The sequence below is a fragment of the Amblyomma maculatum genome, chromosome 6, assembly GCF_055883805.1.
Source record: "Amblyomma maculatum isolate TAMU_Amacu chromosome 6, ASM5588380v1, whole genome shotgun sequence".
NCBI classification, from domain to species: domain Eukaryota; kingdom Metazoa; phylum Arthropoda; class Arachnida; order Ixodida; family Ixodidae; genus Amblyomma; species Amblyomma maculatum.
The window spans coordinates 831,897-853,315 of record NC_139349.1 but is presented as its reverse complement, the minus strand read 5'-3'; the positions used below and the strand labels follow the sequence as shown (position 1 = coordinate 853,315).

Here is a 21,419-nt window from a genome sequence, read left to right as displayed (position 1 = left end):
TTCTGCGGTGGATGGGTAAGGTGGGAATTTTAAATGTTACTAACCCTCTTCTTTCAGCAACGCAATGGAAAATAAAACTGAGTTTGCGTTTTTTAAATACATATTTTGTACACATATGGAAGCCACCGCATTTGCAAACTTATCTCAAGCAGGCAGGCAGCAGACGACACGCTCGAGCAGTGTCTGCAATCTCCTTGCTTGAGACGCGTCAGTAGATGTGGTGGCTTTCATATGCATACAAAAGTGTGTTTAAAAAACACAAATGCAGTTTTATTGTCCGTTGCGTTGCTGAAAGAAGAGGGTTACTAGCATTTAAAATTTCTTCCTTACCCATTCACCACGGTGTGGGGGAGGGCCACTGCGGTTGTTTTGGGATTTGCGGGCACCAGACTGGCGATTGTTTGGGCCCACTTCGCAGCGTGGCGTGCCAGCACAGTTTTTTAACTGTCTCTTATTTAGGAACATTGGTTACGGCGAACTTTCACAGCATCATGAAACCTGTCGGCCTCGCACAACAGGGCTCATGGGGAGACCGCGGCACTATTGAGGAAAGAAGGATATGCGAATTGCTTCTATGTGAAAAAGTACACCCCTGCGAAATAGTTTTCATGTATCTTTGTGCAAAGCTGCAGAGAGGCAGCCTATTATATTGCAGCACGGTTTGTTGTGAAGGGGCAGGGGGAGGGTCTTTGCAGTTTGGTGCATAGATCTGCCATGGTGATATACGGTCATCACCTGCGTGTGCCGCAGTCATCTAAACAAATAAAAAAAAAAAGAGATGCATAGCTACCCAACTGGGCATATTTGAAGCGCTTAGTGCCAGGAGGAAAGCAAACAGATCACAACAAGAATGCAGAAGTAGCATTTACTGCTGGACCGAAAGAGAGAGAGAGAGAAAATGAGAAAACGAGATTGGAAAAATGAAAACTAGGCCATTACATCTTGAGGCAGGATGACACAAGCTTGTTTCATGCCTACATTGTTCAGCTCATTTCATGCATAGTGCAGTAAATGTTCTATTTGCAGTTTTTCCTTCACTGCAAGGCCCCTGTATATTTTTTTTTTACAATGTGCACCTGGGCACACCTACCCTGCTAGCACATCTTTTTTTGAAGCGCACTTCTGTTACGACTACCAAGTGTTGATTGTCCCTTCAAATTTGTCTTAAAGGGAATCCGCTTTATATGATTGCAAGCTAAATGTACAATTTGTGTGTGATATTAGTAGTATATGGCCAGCTTTTTGTTTTTTTTCTTCTATTAAAGGGAAGTTATACCTGTAATTTGCAGCTTTCTATGACACATACCAGCTGTTTTTCTCAACCGTTTTGGCAGAGAGGTCACACACTTCCACTTGGTCTGGCACGTAAAGAAAAAAATGCGGAAGAAGCAGTTAAAAAAGCAAGCTTGCTTTCGAACTGTTGCTCTTGCAATAAAATACAGCAGGTTGCAAAAGCTGTAAGACACCCTAGCTAGCTACACCTTGCAATGGCTTTCTGTGGTACCTTTGCATTTATTTACACATCGCATCTGCAACGACTGCCGTGCTCTAAAGATTTAGCTTTGAGCGCACCTTTTGCTGCACTAACTTCTCGTTATCCGTAAACTTCCCAGCTATTTTCTCCCACTATGCTTCCTAAGCAGTTAAGCATAATTTCTGCTGCTTTCACAGGCACACATTGTCTACGCTGTGTTCTTTGTGAAAACAGAAGCTCGACTGCACATGGATGGTTCGTGTGAATCAAGGCTTCTAGAAACTTTCTCTTCTGTGATGATTCCTGTATTTGATTAACTGAGGTGATTTGTTATTGGCAAGAAGCAAAGCAAGACCACTCTGTTGGTACCGGCATGCAACGATTGTGCCTTGGACGCCGTGGGCACTGGTTCATTTGTGAGCCAGAAAGTTTGCTGTCATTATGTGCTTCTTCTTGCCAGATCGTGGGCTTTGACTCCGTGGACGACGAATCCAAGCCAGAGTACCCCATGATTGACAAGGATGTGCCTCTGCCCCGGCAGTACACAGACACAGAGAACCCCGCCTACAACTATTACCTGTACTACATGTACGCCAACATGTGCGTCCTCAACCACTTCAGGAAGTGAGTACTATCCTTAACACTGCAATAAGGTGGTGAATTTCCTGCCACTGCCCAAGGCATCCTGTTTCTCAGTGTGGATAGCCTAGTGAAAACAGTTGCATTTTCTATGTACTCGTTTATTTTAAATCATGTGTATAATTTGATTTGATTGCAGCCAATTCACTTCTAGGAATGTTACAGTTGTGCTACAGCTTACTATCCTCTCCAAAGTTTCCTACAGTCAAACTTATAACAATTTTGAAATGCCATGGAAATATTATTGTTATAACTGATATTTGTTATATCCGGGTTAGGCCAAAAAAAAGCAAATAAAACATTATAAACAACACATTTAATGGGGACGAAGTAGCTTACACTTTTTATTTCGTTGTGGGAAGAACCCGTATTCTGTAAGCGTTATCTCACGGCAAAGTCCCTCAGGGAGTCGATTACAGTCGAACCCGGTTATATCGAACCCGGATATATCGAATTTTGGTTATATCGAACTCACGAAATATCCCCTTAAAAATCCCATGTAAAAGTATAGGAAAGCCGCGTCATATATCGAACTCAATTTCACCGGGGTCGTTCGATATATCGAACTTCGCGCCACGCACTGGAAAGTGTGCCTTCCCCAAAGATGATAGCATCACCCTTGGCCGTTTGCCGCGTGACGTTTTCAAGCCACGCGCGGAAGGAATGAGAGGGGACAGTTCGGCGACGGCTGGTCTGGGCAGCGCCGCGCCCATTCCCCAAAGGCACACGCATCTGCAGTTGTCGTTTCCCGCGCGCCAGCACATGACATTTGCAAGCCATGTGTGTGGGTGTGCCCATTCTTTTGCCGAGCTATCTCTCTCCTTCAGCACGCGCAACGCATGCGCCAAACCAGCTGCCCGTTTTCAGACAGACATCGGACGCTTTCTCCAGCGTGTGTTGCGAACCCTCTGCTGCGACTGACGTGGCTTTTTTTTTTTTTTCTTTTTTTTTTGCGATAGTTATCCTTTCTTATCGTTGTGCTGTACGGGCGGCGTAGCGTAAGATATGGCGGCTGCGGACGTTTAGAAGCGGCAGGTTTGTTTTTGTTTTTTGCGGGGATGTTTATTATTATTATTTTTTTTTTATCGTTTATCCTTGCATGTATGAATCAGCGAAAGCACGTGGTCAGCTGCAGCGATCATAACGCCCGCCCCAAGCGCGGCGTGATAAATCGAACCAGGCTTGTGCAATCAAGCCATCACGGACACTCTGCCAAGTTCGCACCCCGCCACCGCAGGAGCTATCAAAAGATAAACGCGCGCCCTGACGTTATCTCCGCGCAGTATCTTGGCACGCTGCCAATGAGCTGTGGATGAGACGACCGAAACGACTGACGCGCCATCGACATGCAAGCGAAAATGCTCGCGATTTCTGCCGCGGCGGCGACACAGAAACCTTGTTTTGAGCTGCCGCAGTGCTCGAGCGGCGAGAGGGACGCAGTTCCAACAAGTTTGAAAATTTTCGCTCTGTCGCTGCCCTTCGTCGCTGAGATCGCTCAGTCGCTTGCATGTGAGCGAGCTGGCTTTAACGCATTTATTTTTTATTTTTTTTCAAATTCTCGGGTGCGAAAGTGGAGGGTGGGTTCATTATGCAAGTGGGTTGATTACACGACAAATACGGTATCGTTTTTTCGCATCGTAAGTGCCGTCACAAGCCAATTTCTGTATATCGAATTATCGATATATCGAACTATTTCGCGATCCCCTTCGAGATCGATATATCCGGGTTTGACTGTATTCTCAAAGCCTCCTGGTGAGACGCAACTTGCACAGGTTCCAGTTCATCATCGTCGTCACTGCTGTCACCTTCCTCTGCACCAATTACTGCTGCAACGATAGCCTCATCTGTCGGCTTTTTATCTGTAGCGACTGTGTCGGTGGCATGTAAAAATTCCTCAAGTCCCGACGCATTGCCGTCACTACCGTTGACTGTGAACCAAAGTTTAGTCATCGCTGTGTTGACAGGAGCTTTGCCGGCCTTCCACCTCGCCAGCATCACCAGAAAAGCCTGCCTTCCTGAAGCAGTTCATGATGATGGAGGAGCTTACTTCTGCCTATGCTCCAAAAATGAAATGCGCTGCCATCAGGAGTGAAATCTTCAAGTCTGGCGCTGGTCAGCATTCTCAGACAGAAATGTCGAAGTTCAGGGCGAGCCTGCTCAAAACACGTCAGCGATGCAGTGCCTTGAAGCAAGCAGTCACCAATGCCACCTTCCTGCCTTCATGCTGCATTCGTTGATCAAACTCGACCAGCCACTCATGGAAAAGTTTGTGCATCATCTATGCTTTCCCGTTATGACGGTAGCGAACCGGCATTCTCGCGGCACCACAAAAACAGTAGGGATTCTTGGATTTCCCTATGACGAAGGCGGGGCACTTGTCGCTGCTGTCCATGTTGGCACACAAGAAAATGGTCTTGCGCAATTTGCTTTTGTGCCTTTACAGGGATCGCCTTTGATAGCGTGCATCTTTGACGGTAACACCTGGAAAAACAGCCCAGTCTCATCGCCATTCTACAAGTCTCAGTCCACATATGCTTCTCGGATGCAGGGTAGTGTTTCCTCAAGCCACTTCTGCCTAGCGTCAACATCGAGTGATCCTGCCTCGCTGACGACTGCCTTGTAGACGATTCGATGTCTCTCCTGGAACCTTTGAATCCAAACACCACCAGGCTGGAAATTGGTGTTGCATAGGAGGTATGCGAAGTGCTTCGCCTTCTCCGCTAAAATCGGGCCACTAATCGGCAGGTTCGCTGCACGGGCATTCAAGAACCACTGGTAGAGCTCCTGTTCTATGTGTTTGTAAGCCCCATGTCGAACCCTTTTCTGGCCGTCGCACATTGCATGGGCAGCACTGGCATCGCTTTCGTTCTCAATCTTAAGCGCATTGCGGATGATTGTCGATATTGTCGATTGCGTCAGGCCGTACTTGCCACCAAGTTGCACACTTTTGCGCCGTCCTTGGGCTCAAGTAACAATGATCCGCTTAACTTCTAGTGTTATTGCCGTTCGCTTCCTCTTCTGCGCCAGTTCTGTCACGCTTCTTGAAGGAGAATCCTCCATTGCTGTTCACGGAAAATCCAGGGCCAGCAAGATCGTGGCAACGATGATGGCACACTTGTAGAACCACGCTAGAAAGACACATGCACGAATGCTGCTGCACGCTTGCCTCAAAACATGTGCAACCACGAAGCAGGGGCTTGGAGAAAGCAAATAGGGGAGGATAGTGCAGCCCACCACGGTCAGCGCACCTTCAGAATGGACTACCATATTGGCAGAGGCAGAGAGGACGCAAGTTGCCTAGGCCACAGGCGATCTCTTGCGGAGGCGCTCAAAGCTCTCCCTCAGAACGGCCGTGCCTAGCAGCGCCTTATGCCTTCCCTCATCCTCCGCGTGAGACGCTCCAGCCTCCTCCGCATCTCCGCGGCATGTAGGCTTCCCCAGTGCACCCGACCAACGCATTGGCTCGACGTGCTTCGTTCCAACTTTTTTTTTTTTTTATTTATTTATTTATTGTTCGCGTTTTGGGGGTTCTGCTGACTTTCAGTGACCATATTTTATTGCTATATTATAGCAAACAAGACGGTGCAACAGCTGCCCATTGTTATATTCGATATATTGTTAAAACTGGTATTATTATGAGTGGGTTTGACTGTATTCTATTTCCTAAATTTGAGCACCCTAGACGCATTCCTTATTTTGAAATAAGTGGTTGAAGTTGACACCGCAAATCTTTTCCCACCAACAACGATTGCCATGTTGAAATGCTTAGTGACGTCACAGAGTGACACTGGCCACCGCATCATCTGCTGCTGTGCTGGCCCCAATAGGCTGCCCATACACTGTACTTTGTTTGCACTTGCTAACATGACTCCAATAAGCGCACTGAGCATATTTCTGAAAACAGAACACAGACTGTCGCAAAGTGCAATTTAGTTCTTGCCCAAGCATCCACCTTCAGCACGACTGCCGCCACCATCTAATGGCAGCACTGCCCCCACCGCCATAAACACCGCCGCGCCGGCCGTGCCTTTCGCGCAAGCCATCTGCTCCAGCGATACAGCGGATCCCAATTTTCAGAAAAGCATGCTAAAATTAGTTTTTCCCGTAATAATAATAGGCCTTCGAAAAATAAATTTAAAATATGAATGCTTCTTGTGAAGTGCCGGCCCATACAATGGGAGTATATTTGCTCACAGCTGGTGCGGTGCCCGTGTTTTTGTATGCTAGGTTCGTTGCTAAGGCGTCTTCGAAAATAATAATTTCCTTTACTACGAAACAGTGGGGTTGACAGTAAAAAAGTCATGATCGAGTGGTCCATTTACTGAAACGCCTCACTGATCTATTACAAAGTGCCGTCCGCTGTGGCTTGGATGCAAAGTAATTTAGGCCTAGCAATGATTAGGGAGAAGCAGATGACCAGAGCGCCGTCATCCTTCGGGCTTGCGGGCACCGTTGCTGTAAGCTTGCAGCATCCGGTGCTGCAAGCCTCAGGAGTTTATCCTCTACTTTCATGATGCGGCTAGGGCCAGCCTTGGGCCTAACAACGAGCAGCGTAAACGATGCTGCTAAGACGGGATGGCCCATGTATTGAGTACCTCAATGTAGTACGCCGCACCCTATACACTATGCTGCTGCACTGTCGGGCAATACCCGAAGATTGTACAAAAGCACTGTCGGATGGCACTATATACGTTGCTCATGTTATGTGTTGTTTTTGAGACGTGTTTCAGTGTACAATGCGTATACACCGTTTGAGCAGGTCAGCTCGTGCGCCTTTCATTCTCGGGCGCCGACGTGCACCTGAATCCCGCTAAAAGCACTAAGAGATTGACGAAAAGCTTAGTTTGTGGTAACCTCAGTAAGTGGCATGACTGCTGTTTGGCCGATTATTGCCTCAGCTTTGCATAACCGCGGTCAACGCTGCTCGTGCATAGAACATGCAGCGGACGACATGGCGTCGCCCTATGTCGTCACCAGCTGCACCGGTTGCCAGGTCACCAAGCTGTTCACGAAGAAACGATAATGCTAGTTTTAAAAATATCTGCAGGTTTTAAAAAGATTTGAGATTTAGTTGCTTGGCACATTAGGAATAAGATGCAATAAACGGTTTATATTTCAAAATTGGTGTCATGACTCAGTTAATGTAGATTTAATGTCTGTTAATGTTCAGGTTCCTAAGCAACTGCAATGGCAGTAGTTCCGATTGTCCAGAAAGTATACACACAGGCAGTCATGGTTGTGACAATTTTTATTTGAGAGAACGTCACTTCAGAAGGGACCACATTACCTTTCATTTTTCCACACATTTCTCATTATTATGCATGCACTTGTTCAGCCTGGAAACAAGTTTTGGCATACCAAGGTCGTAGTAGCCTCCCATCTGCCGTGTAAATCACATGATGACTCCTTAGCTGAACCCACTTTCATCGGCGAATTTTCTGCCTCTAAAATACAAAGTGAAAATCACAGGCCACTTGGTCCAGGCAATACATGTGATGCACCGTGACAACACTCTAGAATCACGGCAGAAATGAGGCTGAGGCTTGCATGGGGTAGGCTCAAGCATTTTCATAAAACGGGCTTGTGCCACTTGGCAGATATGCACTCTGCTTATTTCGAACGAATGTCTACAGCTCATGACTGCATGAGTTGCACTCTTCATCACTTTCGGAACAAGTTCATGCAATTTCCTTGTTGCCAGAGGTTCGTTACAGCAAATTTCATTTTTGGTTCTTCAAGGAAGACCTTAAGTTCGACAGATGGCCTTTTACTTTTTCATTGTGAATGTCCATTCTACATCCAAACAGTTCCAAGCATCTCTTTGTCATGCTCTATCAATTCAGAACGTAACCATGACAACCATAAAACTTTATGTGAAGCTGCACTGGCGGTTCGCACCTTGTGTGCATGAAGTGTAACATGGATTGCACCTCGCTGTTTGGCGGTAACCTTGATAAGTGAAGGTAATCAGTAGGGGCAGGCTCTGGCAGAGCCCTGCCAACTGAGGAGGAAAGGAGGCATAAAGTTGAAGCTCTTTGATAGTGTAGCCACTTCTCCGCTAGCTTCGTGATGTGGCCAACGCCAGTTGTATTCTTACATCCACACATGCAGCGTTCATGATATATATCGAGCCCGGATATATCGAACCCGGATATATCGAACCCGGATATATCGAATTTTGGTTATATCGAACTCATGGAATATCCCCTTGAAAATCCCATGTAAAAGTATAGGAAGGCCGCGACATATATCGAACTCAATTTCACTGATCGTTGTTCGATATATCGAACTCCGCACCACGCACTGGAAAGTGTGCCTTTCCCAAAGACGATCACATCACCCTCGTACGTTTGCCGCGTGACGTTTTCAAGCCACGCGCGGAAGGAATGAGAGGGGACAGTTCGGCTAGGGCAGCGCCCCCGCCCATTCCCCAAAGGCGCGCACATCTGTGGTTATTGTTTCCCGCGCGCCAGCACGTGACGTTTACAAGCCTGTTGCGTGAATAAAACAGAGAACCGGTGGGAAGGAGAGGGGGGAAAACGTGATAGGTGCCCATATACGTGGAAGCGCAAGGGTGTACCCATTCTTTTGTCGAGCTCTCTCTCCTTCTTTCCCGGCCTTCGTTCGCAATAGTACGCGTTACGCATGCACCAAGCCAGCTCAGCCCGTTTTCAGACAGAACGTCGGACGCTTTCTCCAGCGTGTGTTGCGAGCCCTCTGCGCGCCGCGGCGGCTGACGTGGCTATGGCGCCTGCGGAAGTTAAGAAGCGGCAGATCTATTTTTTTTCTTTTTCTTTTTTTGCGAGTCGTCTATTCTTATCGTTGTGCTGTACGCGTGGCGTAGCGTAAGATATGGCGTTACAAAGCTTTTTTTTTTTTCTTTTTTTTTTTTGCGGGAGTCGTTTATTCTTGCATGTATAAATCAACGAAAGCACGCGGTCAGCTGCGATCATGACACCAGCTTTTAGCATTTTTCGCTTCAAACAGCATTTGCAGCTACTGTACCACGCTTTTCAATGATTTTATGGCAGTGGACTACACCCGCCCCGCACAAGTGCGGCGTCATAAATCGAACCAGGCTTGTGCAATCAAGCCATCACGGGCAGTCTGCCAAGTTTGCTCCCCGCCGCCGCAGAAGCTATCAAAAGATAAACACGCGGCGACGTTATCGCTGCGCAGCATCCTTGGCACGCTTCCAAGAAATGAGCTGCGGATGAGACGACCCAAATGGAGTGCGACATGCAAGCCAAAACGCTGGCGATTTCTGCCGTGGCGATACAGAAACCTTGTTTGGAGCTGCCAAGGTGGCTCGAACGGCAGAGGGATGCAGTTCCAACAAGTTGGAAATTTTTTTCTCTGTCGCTGCCGCTCGTCGCTGAGATCGCTTAATCGCTTGCATGTGAGCGAGCTGGCCTTAACGTTTTTTTGGTTTTTTTTTCCACATTCTCGAGTGCAAAAGTGGAAGGTGGGTTCATTATGCGAGTGAGTTGATTATGCGACAAATACGCTATGTTTTTTCACATCGTAAGTGCAGTCCCAAGCCAATTTCTGTACATCGAATTATCGATATATCGAACTATTTCGCGATCCCCTTCGAGTTCGATATATCCGGGTTGACTGTATATCTTACAAACTATAGTGATAACTACACGTTTGGCACATTGCTGATGGGTATGTATGGCTTTGTTGTTCATGTCATCCAGGAAGCGGGGTCTCAATATATTTGTGCTGAGACCCCACTGCGGAGAGGCCGGCCCTGTGCAGCACCTCGTTGGCGGCTACTTGCTCTCGGAGAACATCAACCACGGCCTCCTCCTAAGGAAGGTAGGATGCACTCGTTCACACCCTGCTTTCAGCGAGATGCATGATCAGAATTTTCGGGCAATATTCCTGCACACTTTTGTTCCAATCTAGGTGCTCCTTTTAGTCGGGCATATCTGTAACTAAGTAATATGCATATGTAAGCACACCTCTTAAATTTCCACTTGCATTCGACTTGAAACTAGAACATTTGCAATGGTGCAGTAATGGACATTCTATAATGAGATTATAATATGTTTTTGCACTAGTGTTAATGGGCTCGTATAAAAAAAATATAGTGGGAGAAAAGAGCACATAGGATAAGTGCCGAATAACAACAGAATATTTTATTCATTTAGAACAAGGACATGTACTTCATACGGCAAACTAACAAAACAAAGTTAACAGGTGCTATCTATGTTGGACACCTCTTTATCGGAGAGTTCAGTTGTATGCTGGCTTTCACTCATCCTTGGCAGATTGATGAAGTCGTAAATTTTCTGGTAATTCACACATGCTTAATCTTGGTGGCTAAAAAGAACCTCAGAGCTTTTTTTTTAGCAATGCTACATGTTCTTTTCTTTTTCTTCTCTCATTCGTGCACATTAAAAGATAGGAAAACTACTATTCGGTCCATTCTCAGGCTTTTTCAGACATGTTTATACAGCGACCTATATGGCTGATATATGTACTCCCACATGAAAACGGTATCAGATAACCAACTGGTTTCACACAGTACTGTGTGTGGGGTTTAAAGGGGGATCGGTCTTCCGCCCCGGTCCTACTCCGCAGGTGCTGCGTCCTCGCTAGCGACCCGCGGAGGGGAACAAAGGGGACAAAGGACGGGGACGACACATAGTTACTACTCGAATGCTATTTATTGGACTTGCAAATAATACAGAGCATGCCGGCTAGCTATACATCAACAAGGTTCTCCTTGGAAGGGCAAGGCTACGTAAGAAGGGCTTTTGACTCACCGGCTGGGGAATGGGGGTGCGATTTCGGCGGCGGACATTTGAACGCGCCGTGAATATGGCGACCGGGATCTCCCGTACGCACCGCATTCATCGGACGAAGCCATACCACGGCGTTTGCCGCGGGAGGCGGCGAGAGCGTGCGGTATTCACCGGTCGCTTCGCCGTTGGGAACCAGAAGAAGGGCGGTCGTGCACAACGGGTCCTCCCGTGTGCGGAGCGTACTCCGTGCCCGCTATCCCCCAGCATTTGCCAGGAGAGGCGGCAGGAGACGACCGCTCTCGTTGCTGGCTGGATCAAGAAGCTCCCTCTCGTCTTCTCGCGGGAACCCGCGTAGACGTCTTGGTGGCGCACCCATCGCTGGTCTCCTTCCCCCAAGGGGAGGTATTTACCTCCTCTCCCAGCCGGCGCTGCCATGAAGCTCGTTGGGGTGGTGGTGGTCAGTCGCGGCGAAGGGGGAGGAAACTGGTTTTCCACATCCCTCCCTCCTTAAATGTTCACCTATGGTTGTCGAGAGCTGCTCCTTGGACGCCATCCACGAGGTAAACACCAGGCTTAGCAGGGCAATCCAAACGTTGGTGTCATCCGACGCGCAGCAAGGTGAAGGGGCCCCCGCTGTCCATCGGCAGGTCCCAGAAGCCAGCGTGACGGGAGGGTGTTGTTCCCGCTGGCGCGCCTTTGTTGGCAGGTAGGGGTTGGCCTCCTCTCCTGTCAAGCCGGACTGGTTCCGTGAGACTCCGAGCTTCGGTGATTCACGGCCGCAGGGCAGCAGGCAGGAACGTAAACAGTGGCAGCAGGTCCAGGCGGCTTCGCTTGATATCTGCACTACCCTCCAGATCTCCAAAAAGGTTGAATAAATTGAGCAAAATGACCATTTGGTAAAATGCGGGCCAATGTGAATGCCAAACAATTTTATCCGGCACCGCACTGCGTTTCGTTAATCCGAACGAAGCACGGGCATCCGCGGTTCGTTTGCCGGCATAATAATCTGGTTCCACAAAATTTCCGATTCTCCTTCTCAGCCCAAAAATACCAAGTTCATTTAAATGAAGTTAGCTTTCTCTAATTCAGCGAGATGTTCGGCCACAGCGAGATCAATATAAAACAAGCAAAACGCATTTGCGCATGCTGTATGCCACGGTTAGCCTGTCCTCCGATGTGCGATAGGCAGCTCCCAAAAAGAGCCTTAAGCCTACTCGCTCTAACGCTAAGGACAATAGCTAGAACACCACGCCGCGAGGATGTGCATCTCCGCCAAGGAACCCAGGGTGACCCTACTCGCTCGCTGCCATCCAAAGGCAACTTCTGAGCGAACGGCGCCCACCGCGTCCAGCGGTGTCGGAGCGCCCCGGTGCTTTCCGGCAATCACGGCTGCAATACCAGTCAGCCGATTGCGGCACCTGGCTCCCAGAGCCAAAGAGACAGAAGAGGGAATATTTACAACTATATACAAGAAAAGTAGGGCCACCGTCCCGGCTGAGGCACTTGCTCGCTTCCGGCGTGCCGTTCTCCGTGGACGGCTCGGTCTCGCGCTTCATGTACGAACTTCGTGGCTGCACCTCTCAAAGGTCTCGGCACACACAAACACAAATAAAAATGCTCCACACACATAAACACACACACACGCACACACACACACAAATACATGCACGACCATTTGTTCTCGCTGCAACTCCTCCCACCTCGCCGTCAAGAAAGCATATTAGCCTTACTAGCATAGCGATGTCGGGTCAGGCCTAATGTTAAAAGTCCGGGCAGGCACTCCACGCCGCGAACTGACTATCGTCCTTTGTCCCTAGGGAGGGGTAACTAGCTCAAGTTCTTCTGCACGAGAGAACCACGTTGAGGCGCCATTGTGGGGTTTAAAGGGGGAACGGTCTTCTGCCCCGCTCCTACTCCGCAGGTGCTGCATCCTCGCTAGCGACCCGCAGAGGGGAACAAAGGGGACAAAGGACGGGGACGACACAGTTACTACTCGAATGCTATTTATTGCACTTGCAAATAATACAGAGCATGCCGGCTAGCTATACATCAACAAGGTTTTCCTTGGAAGGGCAAGGCTACGTAAGAAGGGCTTTTGACTCACCGGCTGGGGAATGGGGGTGCGATTTCGGCGGCGGACATTTGAACGCGCCGTGAATATGGCGGCCGGGATCTCCCGTACGCGCCGCATTCATCGGACGAAGCCATACCACGGCGTTTGCCGCGGGAGGCGGCGAGAGCGTGCGGTATTCACCGGTCGCTTCGCCGTTGGGAACCAGAAGAAGGGCGGTCGTGCACAACGGGTACTCCCGTGTGCGGAGCGTACTCCGTGCCCGCTATCCCCCGGCATTTGCCAGGAGAGGCGGTGGGAGACGACCGCTCTCGTTGCCGGCTGGATCAAGAAGCTCCCTCTCGTCTTCTCGCGGGAACCCACGTAGACGTCTTGGTGGCGCACCCATCACTGGTCTCCTTCCCCCAAGGGGAGGTATTTACCTCCTCTCCCAGCCGGCGCTGCCATGAAGCTCGTTCGGGTGGTGGTGGTCGGTCGCGGCGAAGGGGGAGGAAACTGGTTTTCCACATGTGTTATTTACACTGTGGAAATAGCACTCACAGTGTTAGTCATACATTGTGTTGTTAGTCGACACTTATTCTGTGAGCGCTTTTTTTCGTGTTTGCTTCTTTTTCATGCTGTTTTGATATTTTTTTGTTTGTTTTAGATATTAGGCTTGAAGAACATGCCCAACTTGCAGTCCTCCTTTGGTTATGGGTTTCGGAAAGGAGCCATAGGTAGCATGCAGTAAAAATAATTGTGGGCACCACTTTACTGCACCTGGAAGAACCAGCCCATGACACGGTCCTAGTAAAACCTCTGGCATCAACCTAAATCCCTACATGCTTCAGGAGTATCTTAATTTACCGGTATAGTTCATACCTCATGATGCTAGTGAAGATTAGTTGAAAATGAAACATACAGTGAATAGGTGAATAGTTGTGCTCTTGTGGCACCATCTATGGCAACGTTGCTAGATTGCCTGGTCTAGTAACGTTGATTCATGTTGTATGGGTGCTGTCTTAAGGGCACAGTGTAAGCCCTATACTTCCTGTTTATTTTCGGCCATTTCGAGGAACATAATTTTCAGTAACTAATACCGGTTTCCATTGGGCGAACAGGAGCACTTTTAGCTGCACTAAAAGTGCTCTCGCGAGTTTCGGCGCCTACCAGTGGTAGAACAGGAGCAGTAGCGTTGTGTTCTATTGGCAGAGGAGGCGCGCTTTTGGGGTCCCGAGAGCAGCCTAGAGCAGTCCTCGGTGCTCCGTCACCAGCGGCGGAGTACAGAGAGAACAGAGGAGGTCACGTGACCTTTTTGACGGGCAACGCGAGCGCGGGAAAAGTTTGATCACATGACGCCTGATGTCACGCGCTCCCCCTCACTATGCTGCTCTCCGAACGCGAGCGCGGGAAAAGTTTGATCGCATAACGCCTGACATCGCGCGTTCTCACTTGCTACGCTGCTCTCCAAGCAGCGTGAATGGTCCGTTGGGGAGACGAGAATGCGCGTCCCCAGTGCTCTCGTGCGCTGCTCTGGCTGCTTATTGCTCTTGCTCCTGTTCGCCCAATGGAAACCGGTATAAAAGAGTTACCCTGGTAATTAATACATGCATCATTCTGTTCCTAAGTTTGTGCACTTTCTACTGAACTAGACATACCAGAAAGTTTTTAATCAAATGGTAACACCTGGTAAGTAAATTTTGGCTTTTTTTCATGCGTTAAAATATTTATAACAAAAAACCTGCTTCAAATTGTTTAATTCTAGTTCGGTAGTTGCCAACCGTTACGTAGGTGGGTGGAAAAAAAAAATATCAGCCATCTGTCGTAGACGGTATAAAAAAATTATGGTACCCTTGTAATAAAAAACTGTTTTGAGATAATTGAACCAAAAGTAGAAAAAGAGGTTAAAAGCAATTTTTTATTTACACAAGCACCATCAAAGTCTGGCCCAATAGCCCCCCCAACTTTGTAATCAGTGTTAAAATTATTTCTACGCTTTTCGGACTCTCGCTTCGTTTGATGGGCCTCTTTTGTGAGCTGTTATTTTTCTCAGTCTGCAAAGTACATTCGCTTGCGGCCAGCTGAATCCTTCAGCCACTTGATGGTGTTGTGGCCAGGGTTCAGTCCATAAGACTTCAGAACTTTGGCTCGTGCGATGCTGTAACATCGAATGAAAGGACACAATCCAGTGCTGCCATCCTCAGGGTCTAAAGATAGCAAACACGTTCTTTGGCTCGCATTCCCAAACAACATGGTTGAATTACTCATTAGCAGTTTGAGTTTGCCCATGAAAGCACTTCTGCAGGAGCTCAGTCCGCGATAGCTGCTTATACATGGGTTTGATCACTTCCGAAACAAATGCAGGCAAACTCTCTTTGTGAACAAACGGTTTGTCCTCTGACTGACTTCTGTTGAAGGCACGCCACTTATCAGGTCCCTTTGGGCTAAGTCCATGGCAGGGGTCATTGTGTGTGGACGACATGTGGAAGTATGTTGCCCAAACAGCCTTCTGCATTTCATCTAAGTTTTCTACATTCCTTCTGATGGGCAGCCCATAGTATGTACAATGTATATTCTTCCTAGAAATAAACTCACTGAAATGCAGTTGCTGGAAGCTTGAAGAATTGTGGGAAAAACGTTCACAGCATCTCTGGATTGTCTTGGCTAAAAGGGGAAAAAATAGTTGCTGGGCTGTTTTTTATGTGTCGCTGATTGGTGGCGGATTTCACTCTGTTTTTTTTTCACAAAAATTCACGATGAATGCAGAAGGTATCTAAAAAGGGGGTGTTCAGTTCAGGCGTTCAGTCGTGTCCGACTCTTCGTGACCCTATGGACCATGTCATGCCACGCTTTCCGGTCTCTCACTATCTTCTTAACATCACATAGCTTCATCTGCAATGCCTCGAGAATGCCATCTAACCATCGCGTTCGCTGCCTACCCCTTCTCCGGCGACCCTCAACCTTTCCCAACATCAAATCTTTCTCCAGCGACTCCTCTCTTCTCATCAGATGACCAAAGTAGCTGAGCTTTAACTTTAGAATTTGACCCTCCAATGAGCAGTCAGGGTTTATGGTCGACAATATCGACTGATTTCATCTTCTGGCAGTCCAAGGAACTCTTAAGAGTCTTCGCCAGCACCACAATTCAAACGCGTCAATTCTTCAGTGGTCAGCCTTTTTCACAGTCCAACTCTCGCATCCATACATCACAACTGGAAAGACCATAGCACGGGTTATACGGATCTTGGTTGGTAGACTAATGTCTCTGCTCTTTACTAGGCGGTCAAGGCTAACCATTGCTCTCTTTCCCAGAAGCAGGCGTCTCCTAATTTCATGGCTGCAGTCTACTTCCGAGGTAATCTTGGCGCCCAAGAATAGAAAATCTGTCACAGCTTCCACTTCTTGTCCATTGATGCTCCAGGACTTGATAGGGCAAGACGCCATGATCTTCATCTTTTTAATGTTCAGTTTAAGCCCAAACTTCTCACTCTCTTCTTGTACGCGCATCAGAAGTCTCTTGAGTTCCACTTCACTTTCTGCCATTAAAGTGGTATCATCCGCATATCTAAGGTTGTTGATACGTTTTCCAGCAATCTTCACTCCAGCTGAAGACTCGTCCAGACCGGCCTTCCTCATGATGCACTCTGCATATAGGTTAAATAGGCAGGGCGACAGTATGCACCCTTGCCTCACCCCTTTCTCAATCGGAAACCAATCAGTAAGACCATGCCCAGTTCTGACTGTGGCCTCTTGCCCTTCATAAAGGTTCCTGAGGAGACAGATGAGGTGAATTGGAACTCCCATCTCTTGGAGAGCTTGCCACAATCTGCTGTGATCTACGCAGTCAAACGCTTTCGCATAATCAATAAAGCAGAAGTAAATGGGTTTCTGGAACTCTCTTGCTTTTTCCATGATCCAGCGAAGGTTGGCAATTTGGTCTCTAGTTCCTCTGCCCTTGCGAAACCCAGCTTGCACGTCCGGAAGCTCCCGATCCACATACTGCTGCAGCCTACCTTGCAGGATTTTTAACATCACCTTGCTAGCATGCGAAATAAGCGCGATCGTGCGGTAGTTGGAACAATCTTTGGCACTGCCTTTCTTTGGAATGGGGATGTAAACTGACCTCCTCCAATCCTGTGGCCACTGCAGGGTTGTCCAAATCTTTTGACATAATGTATGCAGTGTGTTAACAGCGTCGTGGTTGAGGTTTTGAAGCAACTCAGCTGGAATACCATCAATTCCGCTAGCTTTGTTCTTAGCAAGGCTGGCTAAGGCCCATTCAACTTCACTCTTCAGGATGCCCGGCTCGAGATCAGAAATGACAACCGTCCTATGTTGGGTTTGCACATCCGGGTCCTTCTTGTACAGTTCTTCTGTGTATTCCTGCCACCTCTTCTTTATCTCTGAGGCTTCAGTGAGGTCCTTGCCTCGTTTGTCCTTTATCACGCCCAGCTTAGCACAGAAGCTTCCTTTGATATCTTTGATTGTCTTATACAGAGCTCTTGTGTTCCTTAATTGGCTGTTGTCCTCAACTGCTTGACACTGTATGTTCAGGAAGGCATTCTTATCTCTCCTTGCTATTTTCTGAAAATCCGCATTGAGCACCTTGTATCTTTCTCTTTCCCCCATACCTTTTGCCATCCTCCTTTCCTCAGCTATTTGCAAAGCCTCTTCAGATAACCAGTTTGCTTTTTTGCATTTCTTTTGCTTTGGAACTACCTTAGTAGCAACTTCTTGTATTATATCACGAACATCAGTCCACACCTCTTCGGGCTCTTTGTCTTCTAGATCTAATTCTTGAAATCGATTCCTCACTTCCACAGCATATTCTAATGGAATCTGATCCAGATCATACCTGAAAGGCCTTCTAGTTTTCTGCGCTTTCCTCAATCGAAGCTTAATTTTGGCAACAAGAAGCTGATGATCGGTGCCACAATCGGCCCCAGGCCTTGTTTTTACTGCTTGTATAGCGCTTCTCCATCTCTGCCGGCAAATAATATAATCGATCTGATTCCTGTACAGACCGTCCGGTGAAATCCATGTGTACAGGCGCCTCTTGTGCTGTTGAAAATGAGTATTCGCTATGGTCAGGTTGTTTTCTTGACAGAACTCTACTAGCCTCTGCCCAGCTTCATTTGGCTCACCAAGACCGAACTTGCCTGTAATTCCGGATATTTCTTCACTCCCGACCTTAGCATTCCAGTCTCCTATGAGAAAAACGACGTCTGATGATGGGGTGCGGTCTAAAAGGCATTGTAGGTCCGCATAAAATCTCTCAACGTCAGCTTCTTCAGCAGCAGTGGTCGGTGCATAGACTTGGATAACTGTTATGTTGAAAGGGTGACCTTGGATCCGAAGTGAAATCATTCGGTCGTTTTTGGGGTTGTACCCTAGCACTGCTTTGCCCATTCTTCTGTTTACTATGAGAGCGACCCCATTCCTTCTCTTGGATTCGTGCCCACAATAAAAGACATAATGGTCGCCGGAGTTAAATTCTCCCATTCCGGTCCACTTGAGCTCGCTGATACCCAAGATATCAATGTTCAATCTGTCCATTTCTCGCTTGACGATATCCAGTTTACCTTGCGTCATAGATCTTACATTCCATGTTGCTATGTGATATATCTCCTTGCAACATCGGACTTTCCGGTCGCTTCCCGACACATCCACAACTGAGCGTCCTTTTGGCTTTAGACCAGCCGCTTCATTCGTCCTGGAGCTACTAGGAATCGCCCTTTGTTCATCCCCAGTAACATGTGGGACGCCTTCCAACCTGGGGGCTCATCTTCCGGCGCCATATCGATAATGGTATTGTGACTGGCCATAGGGTTTTCTTGGCAGGAAATACTGGAGTGGGTTGCCATTACCTTCTCCAGTGAATCACATTTTGTCAGAACTCTCTACCGTGACCTGTCTATCTTGGGTGGCCCTACACAGCAGAGCTCACGACTTCATCGAGTTTCGCAAGCCCCTCCGCCTTGACAAGGCAGTGATCCATGAAGGGGAAAAAGGGGGTGTGGTCGCTCACTACTTGGTTTCGGAAAAAGCTCAAGCCATGAAAGAAAGGCCATGTGTAGAAAGAGGTGAACTTCTCAAATTCTAAAAAGAAAAAGAAATCGATTTTTTTTTTTAATTATCTTCCTCTGTGCCCTTAATATCTGGTCTCATTTATACCATTGCACTTAGATGTAATAAGTGATGTCTGCAGTGTTCTCCTTTTGGGCCTGCACGTGAAGTCCTTGATGGTCTCACTCTGTGGTGACGACTGGGGTAAACGGACCTCACAGCTTTAATGCTCTATCCTTGGGCATGCAGGTTCCGGTGTTGCAGTACCTGTACTACCTGGCACAGATTGGCATTGCCATGTCACCACTGAGCAACAACTCACTCTTCCTCAACTACCACCGCAACCCACTTCCCGAGTACCTCAGCCGGGGTCTCTGCGTCTCCCTCTCGACTGACGATCCGCTGCAGTTCCACTTCACCAAGGTACTCTTCTCCTTCAACCACACACAAAATGTTTAGTGGCGAGATGCTTATAAGGTCACAAGTTGAGGGCAATGGCATGAAGGTCCAGGGGTTCGTTAGCAAATGGCCAGCTACATATTGACTCATAAGGGTTGTTCAGAACTCTGGAGAAAGGGGATGGCTGCAAGAAACCCTGCCCTCACCTTTTGTTGATTTAAGCCATTTTCTTTGGTTTCTGCTTCCTCCTAAAGCTGTTGTGGTATAAATGGTATGGTAGCTTGTGTGCAAAATTTTTTTATAATGCACTTGCTAAGGCTTATTCCTCTCCTGACGTTTTCTTTCTTCATGTGTTACAATTGCTGTAATCACGCACTGTGATAAGGCATGGTATATTTCCAATCCATTTGGTAATGCTGAATGCAAACATTCCTGTGCGCAGGAACCCCTGATGGAGGAGTACAGCATTGCTGCCCAGGTGTGGAAGCTCAGCAGCTGTGACATGTGCGAACTGGCACGTAACAGCATTGTCATGAGCGGTTTCCCGCACAAGGTTGGTTTCTTGCGAGACGGTTAGTTAGATTGTCTGCTATTCTTTGAGGAAGGTTTTAGTTTGGGACTTGGCTGAGAATGAGAAAGTGAAAAACTCGTCTTATTTCTTGGCCATAATTGTTTCAGGTGAAGCAGTATTGGCTTGGCCCCAACTACCAGAGAGAAGGTCCTGGAGGCAATGACATCACTCGTACCAACGTTCCAGACATCCGTGTCGCATACCGCTACGAAACACTCGTCGATGAGCTGTCCACCATCTTTCGGACAATGCAGCCTTCACCCTAAGAGTGTGCCACATTGTTTTTATTATTTTGTTGTACGCCTTAGAGCTATTAAAGAAGTCGCATTGAACAGAGTCCATTGATGTGCCAATGACTGTGGCCACTACTGCAACAGCACGTCTAGGTTTTTGTTGTGTAAGTAAAACAGTGCTTCACCTCTCAGTGAGAGGCTAAGTTTACTGTACTGTGCAGGTTAATTGGAATTCAGCTTGTGTGATTGGGAGAATAATGAAGTGAATGTCCAAGAGCTTTGGAAAGTGGATGTGTAGCATTGTTGTATCCGTAACTGCTTAAGTTATTGTCATGATTAAAGGGCTTTCTTCAAGGAACTGTCTTGGAGTGAATTTTTGCACATACATGGTGTGGCTTGCTTCGTGAACAGTGTTGCCAAATCAAAAATACAAAATCTGCAACAGGAAGCTCGAAACCCGACTAAACACCGCTTAATTCAATACATTTGCATCTAGATAATTTTTTTTGCATTTTATTTTATTTGCTCTGTAAACAATGTAACCTATATTGCAAATACATTAGAAAACTGCTTTCGCTTTCACTTGTAAAGAGACATCTGCGTCATCATGGCTTGCAGAGCATTTTCCAGACGATTGTCTGTAACGCCGGTTCCAGTTGGTTTTTTATTGCTGCTGCCAAAGTATCATGCCAAGCGACTGGATTAAGTTTGCAAGCGGTTTGTAGTTTGAGCAGCATTCACTCAGTCTTCAGAGTCCGGCTCAAATAAGATTAAATTTTTATCTCCGTTCACATTAGTCCCCCTGTTTTACATTTGATAATGTCTACCAGAGCAGCATCAGCAGAGAGAGAGTGAAATTGGCCAGCTTGAACAAGGGATTTGGTCTGAAGCATCCCTGTAATTAGCTGGCCTCTTCTCAAAATGCATGTGTGTTCCCATGGCTGTCCCAACTGATGAGAGTAGGCTTTTTCCATTGCACTTTATTGGCAGCAATTTTTCTCTCGTGGCCCTCGTAAATTCCACAAGGGGAACGGGCGACTTTTAACTACACTGATTGAATTCATTTGCATTTGAAACGCCCAATATCCAGTCCACTGGACCACACGCCCGGCAGCAGCAGATTCAACGGTTGCATTAAAAAGCACTTATAAATGAACTCAAGGCTTACTGGGAGTGTTCGAAAATTTTCCAGCTTGATATGGCGGTAGCGTTATCGTTCTCTTGGAGGAAC

At 47.5% G+C, this 21,419-nt stretch overlaps 1 protein-coding gene across 6 annotated transcripts in view; it reads left to right on the top strand.

The window, feature by feature from the left end:
* The window catches only part of AMPdeam (AMP deaminase), a 127,759-nt gene extending 107,213 nt beyond the window's left edge, over positions 1-20,546 (top strand). For all 6 annotated transcript variants that reach the window (XM_084605899.1, XM_084605897.1, XM_084605895.1 and 3 more), the window contains 5 exons: positions 1,935-2,098; positions 9,817-9,937; positions 19,235-19,408; positions 19,827-19,937; positions 20,063-20,546. In XM_084605899.1, coding sequence (XP_084462025.1) covers positions 1,935-2,098; positions 9,817-9,937; positions 19,235-19,408; positions 19,827-19,937; positions 20,063-20,221 — 729 coding nt within the window. In that variant the 3' untranslated portion in view covers positions 20,222-20,546. The remainder of the gene's footprint in view (positions 1-1,934; positions 2,099-9,816; positions 9,938-19,234; positions 19,409-19,826; positions 19,938-20,062) is intronic.
* Positions 20,547-21,419: the final 873 nt, after the last annotated feature.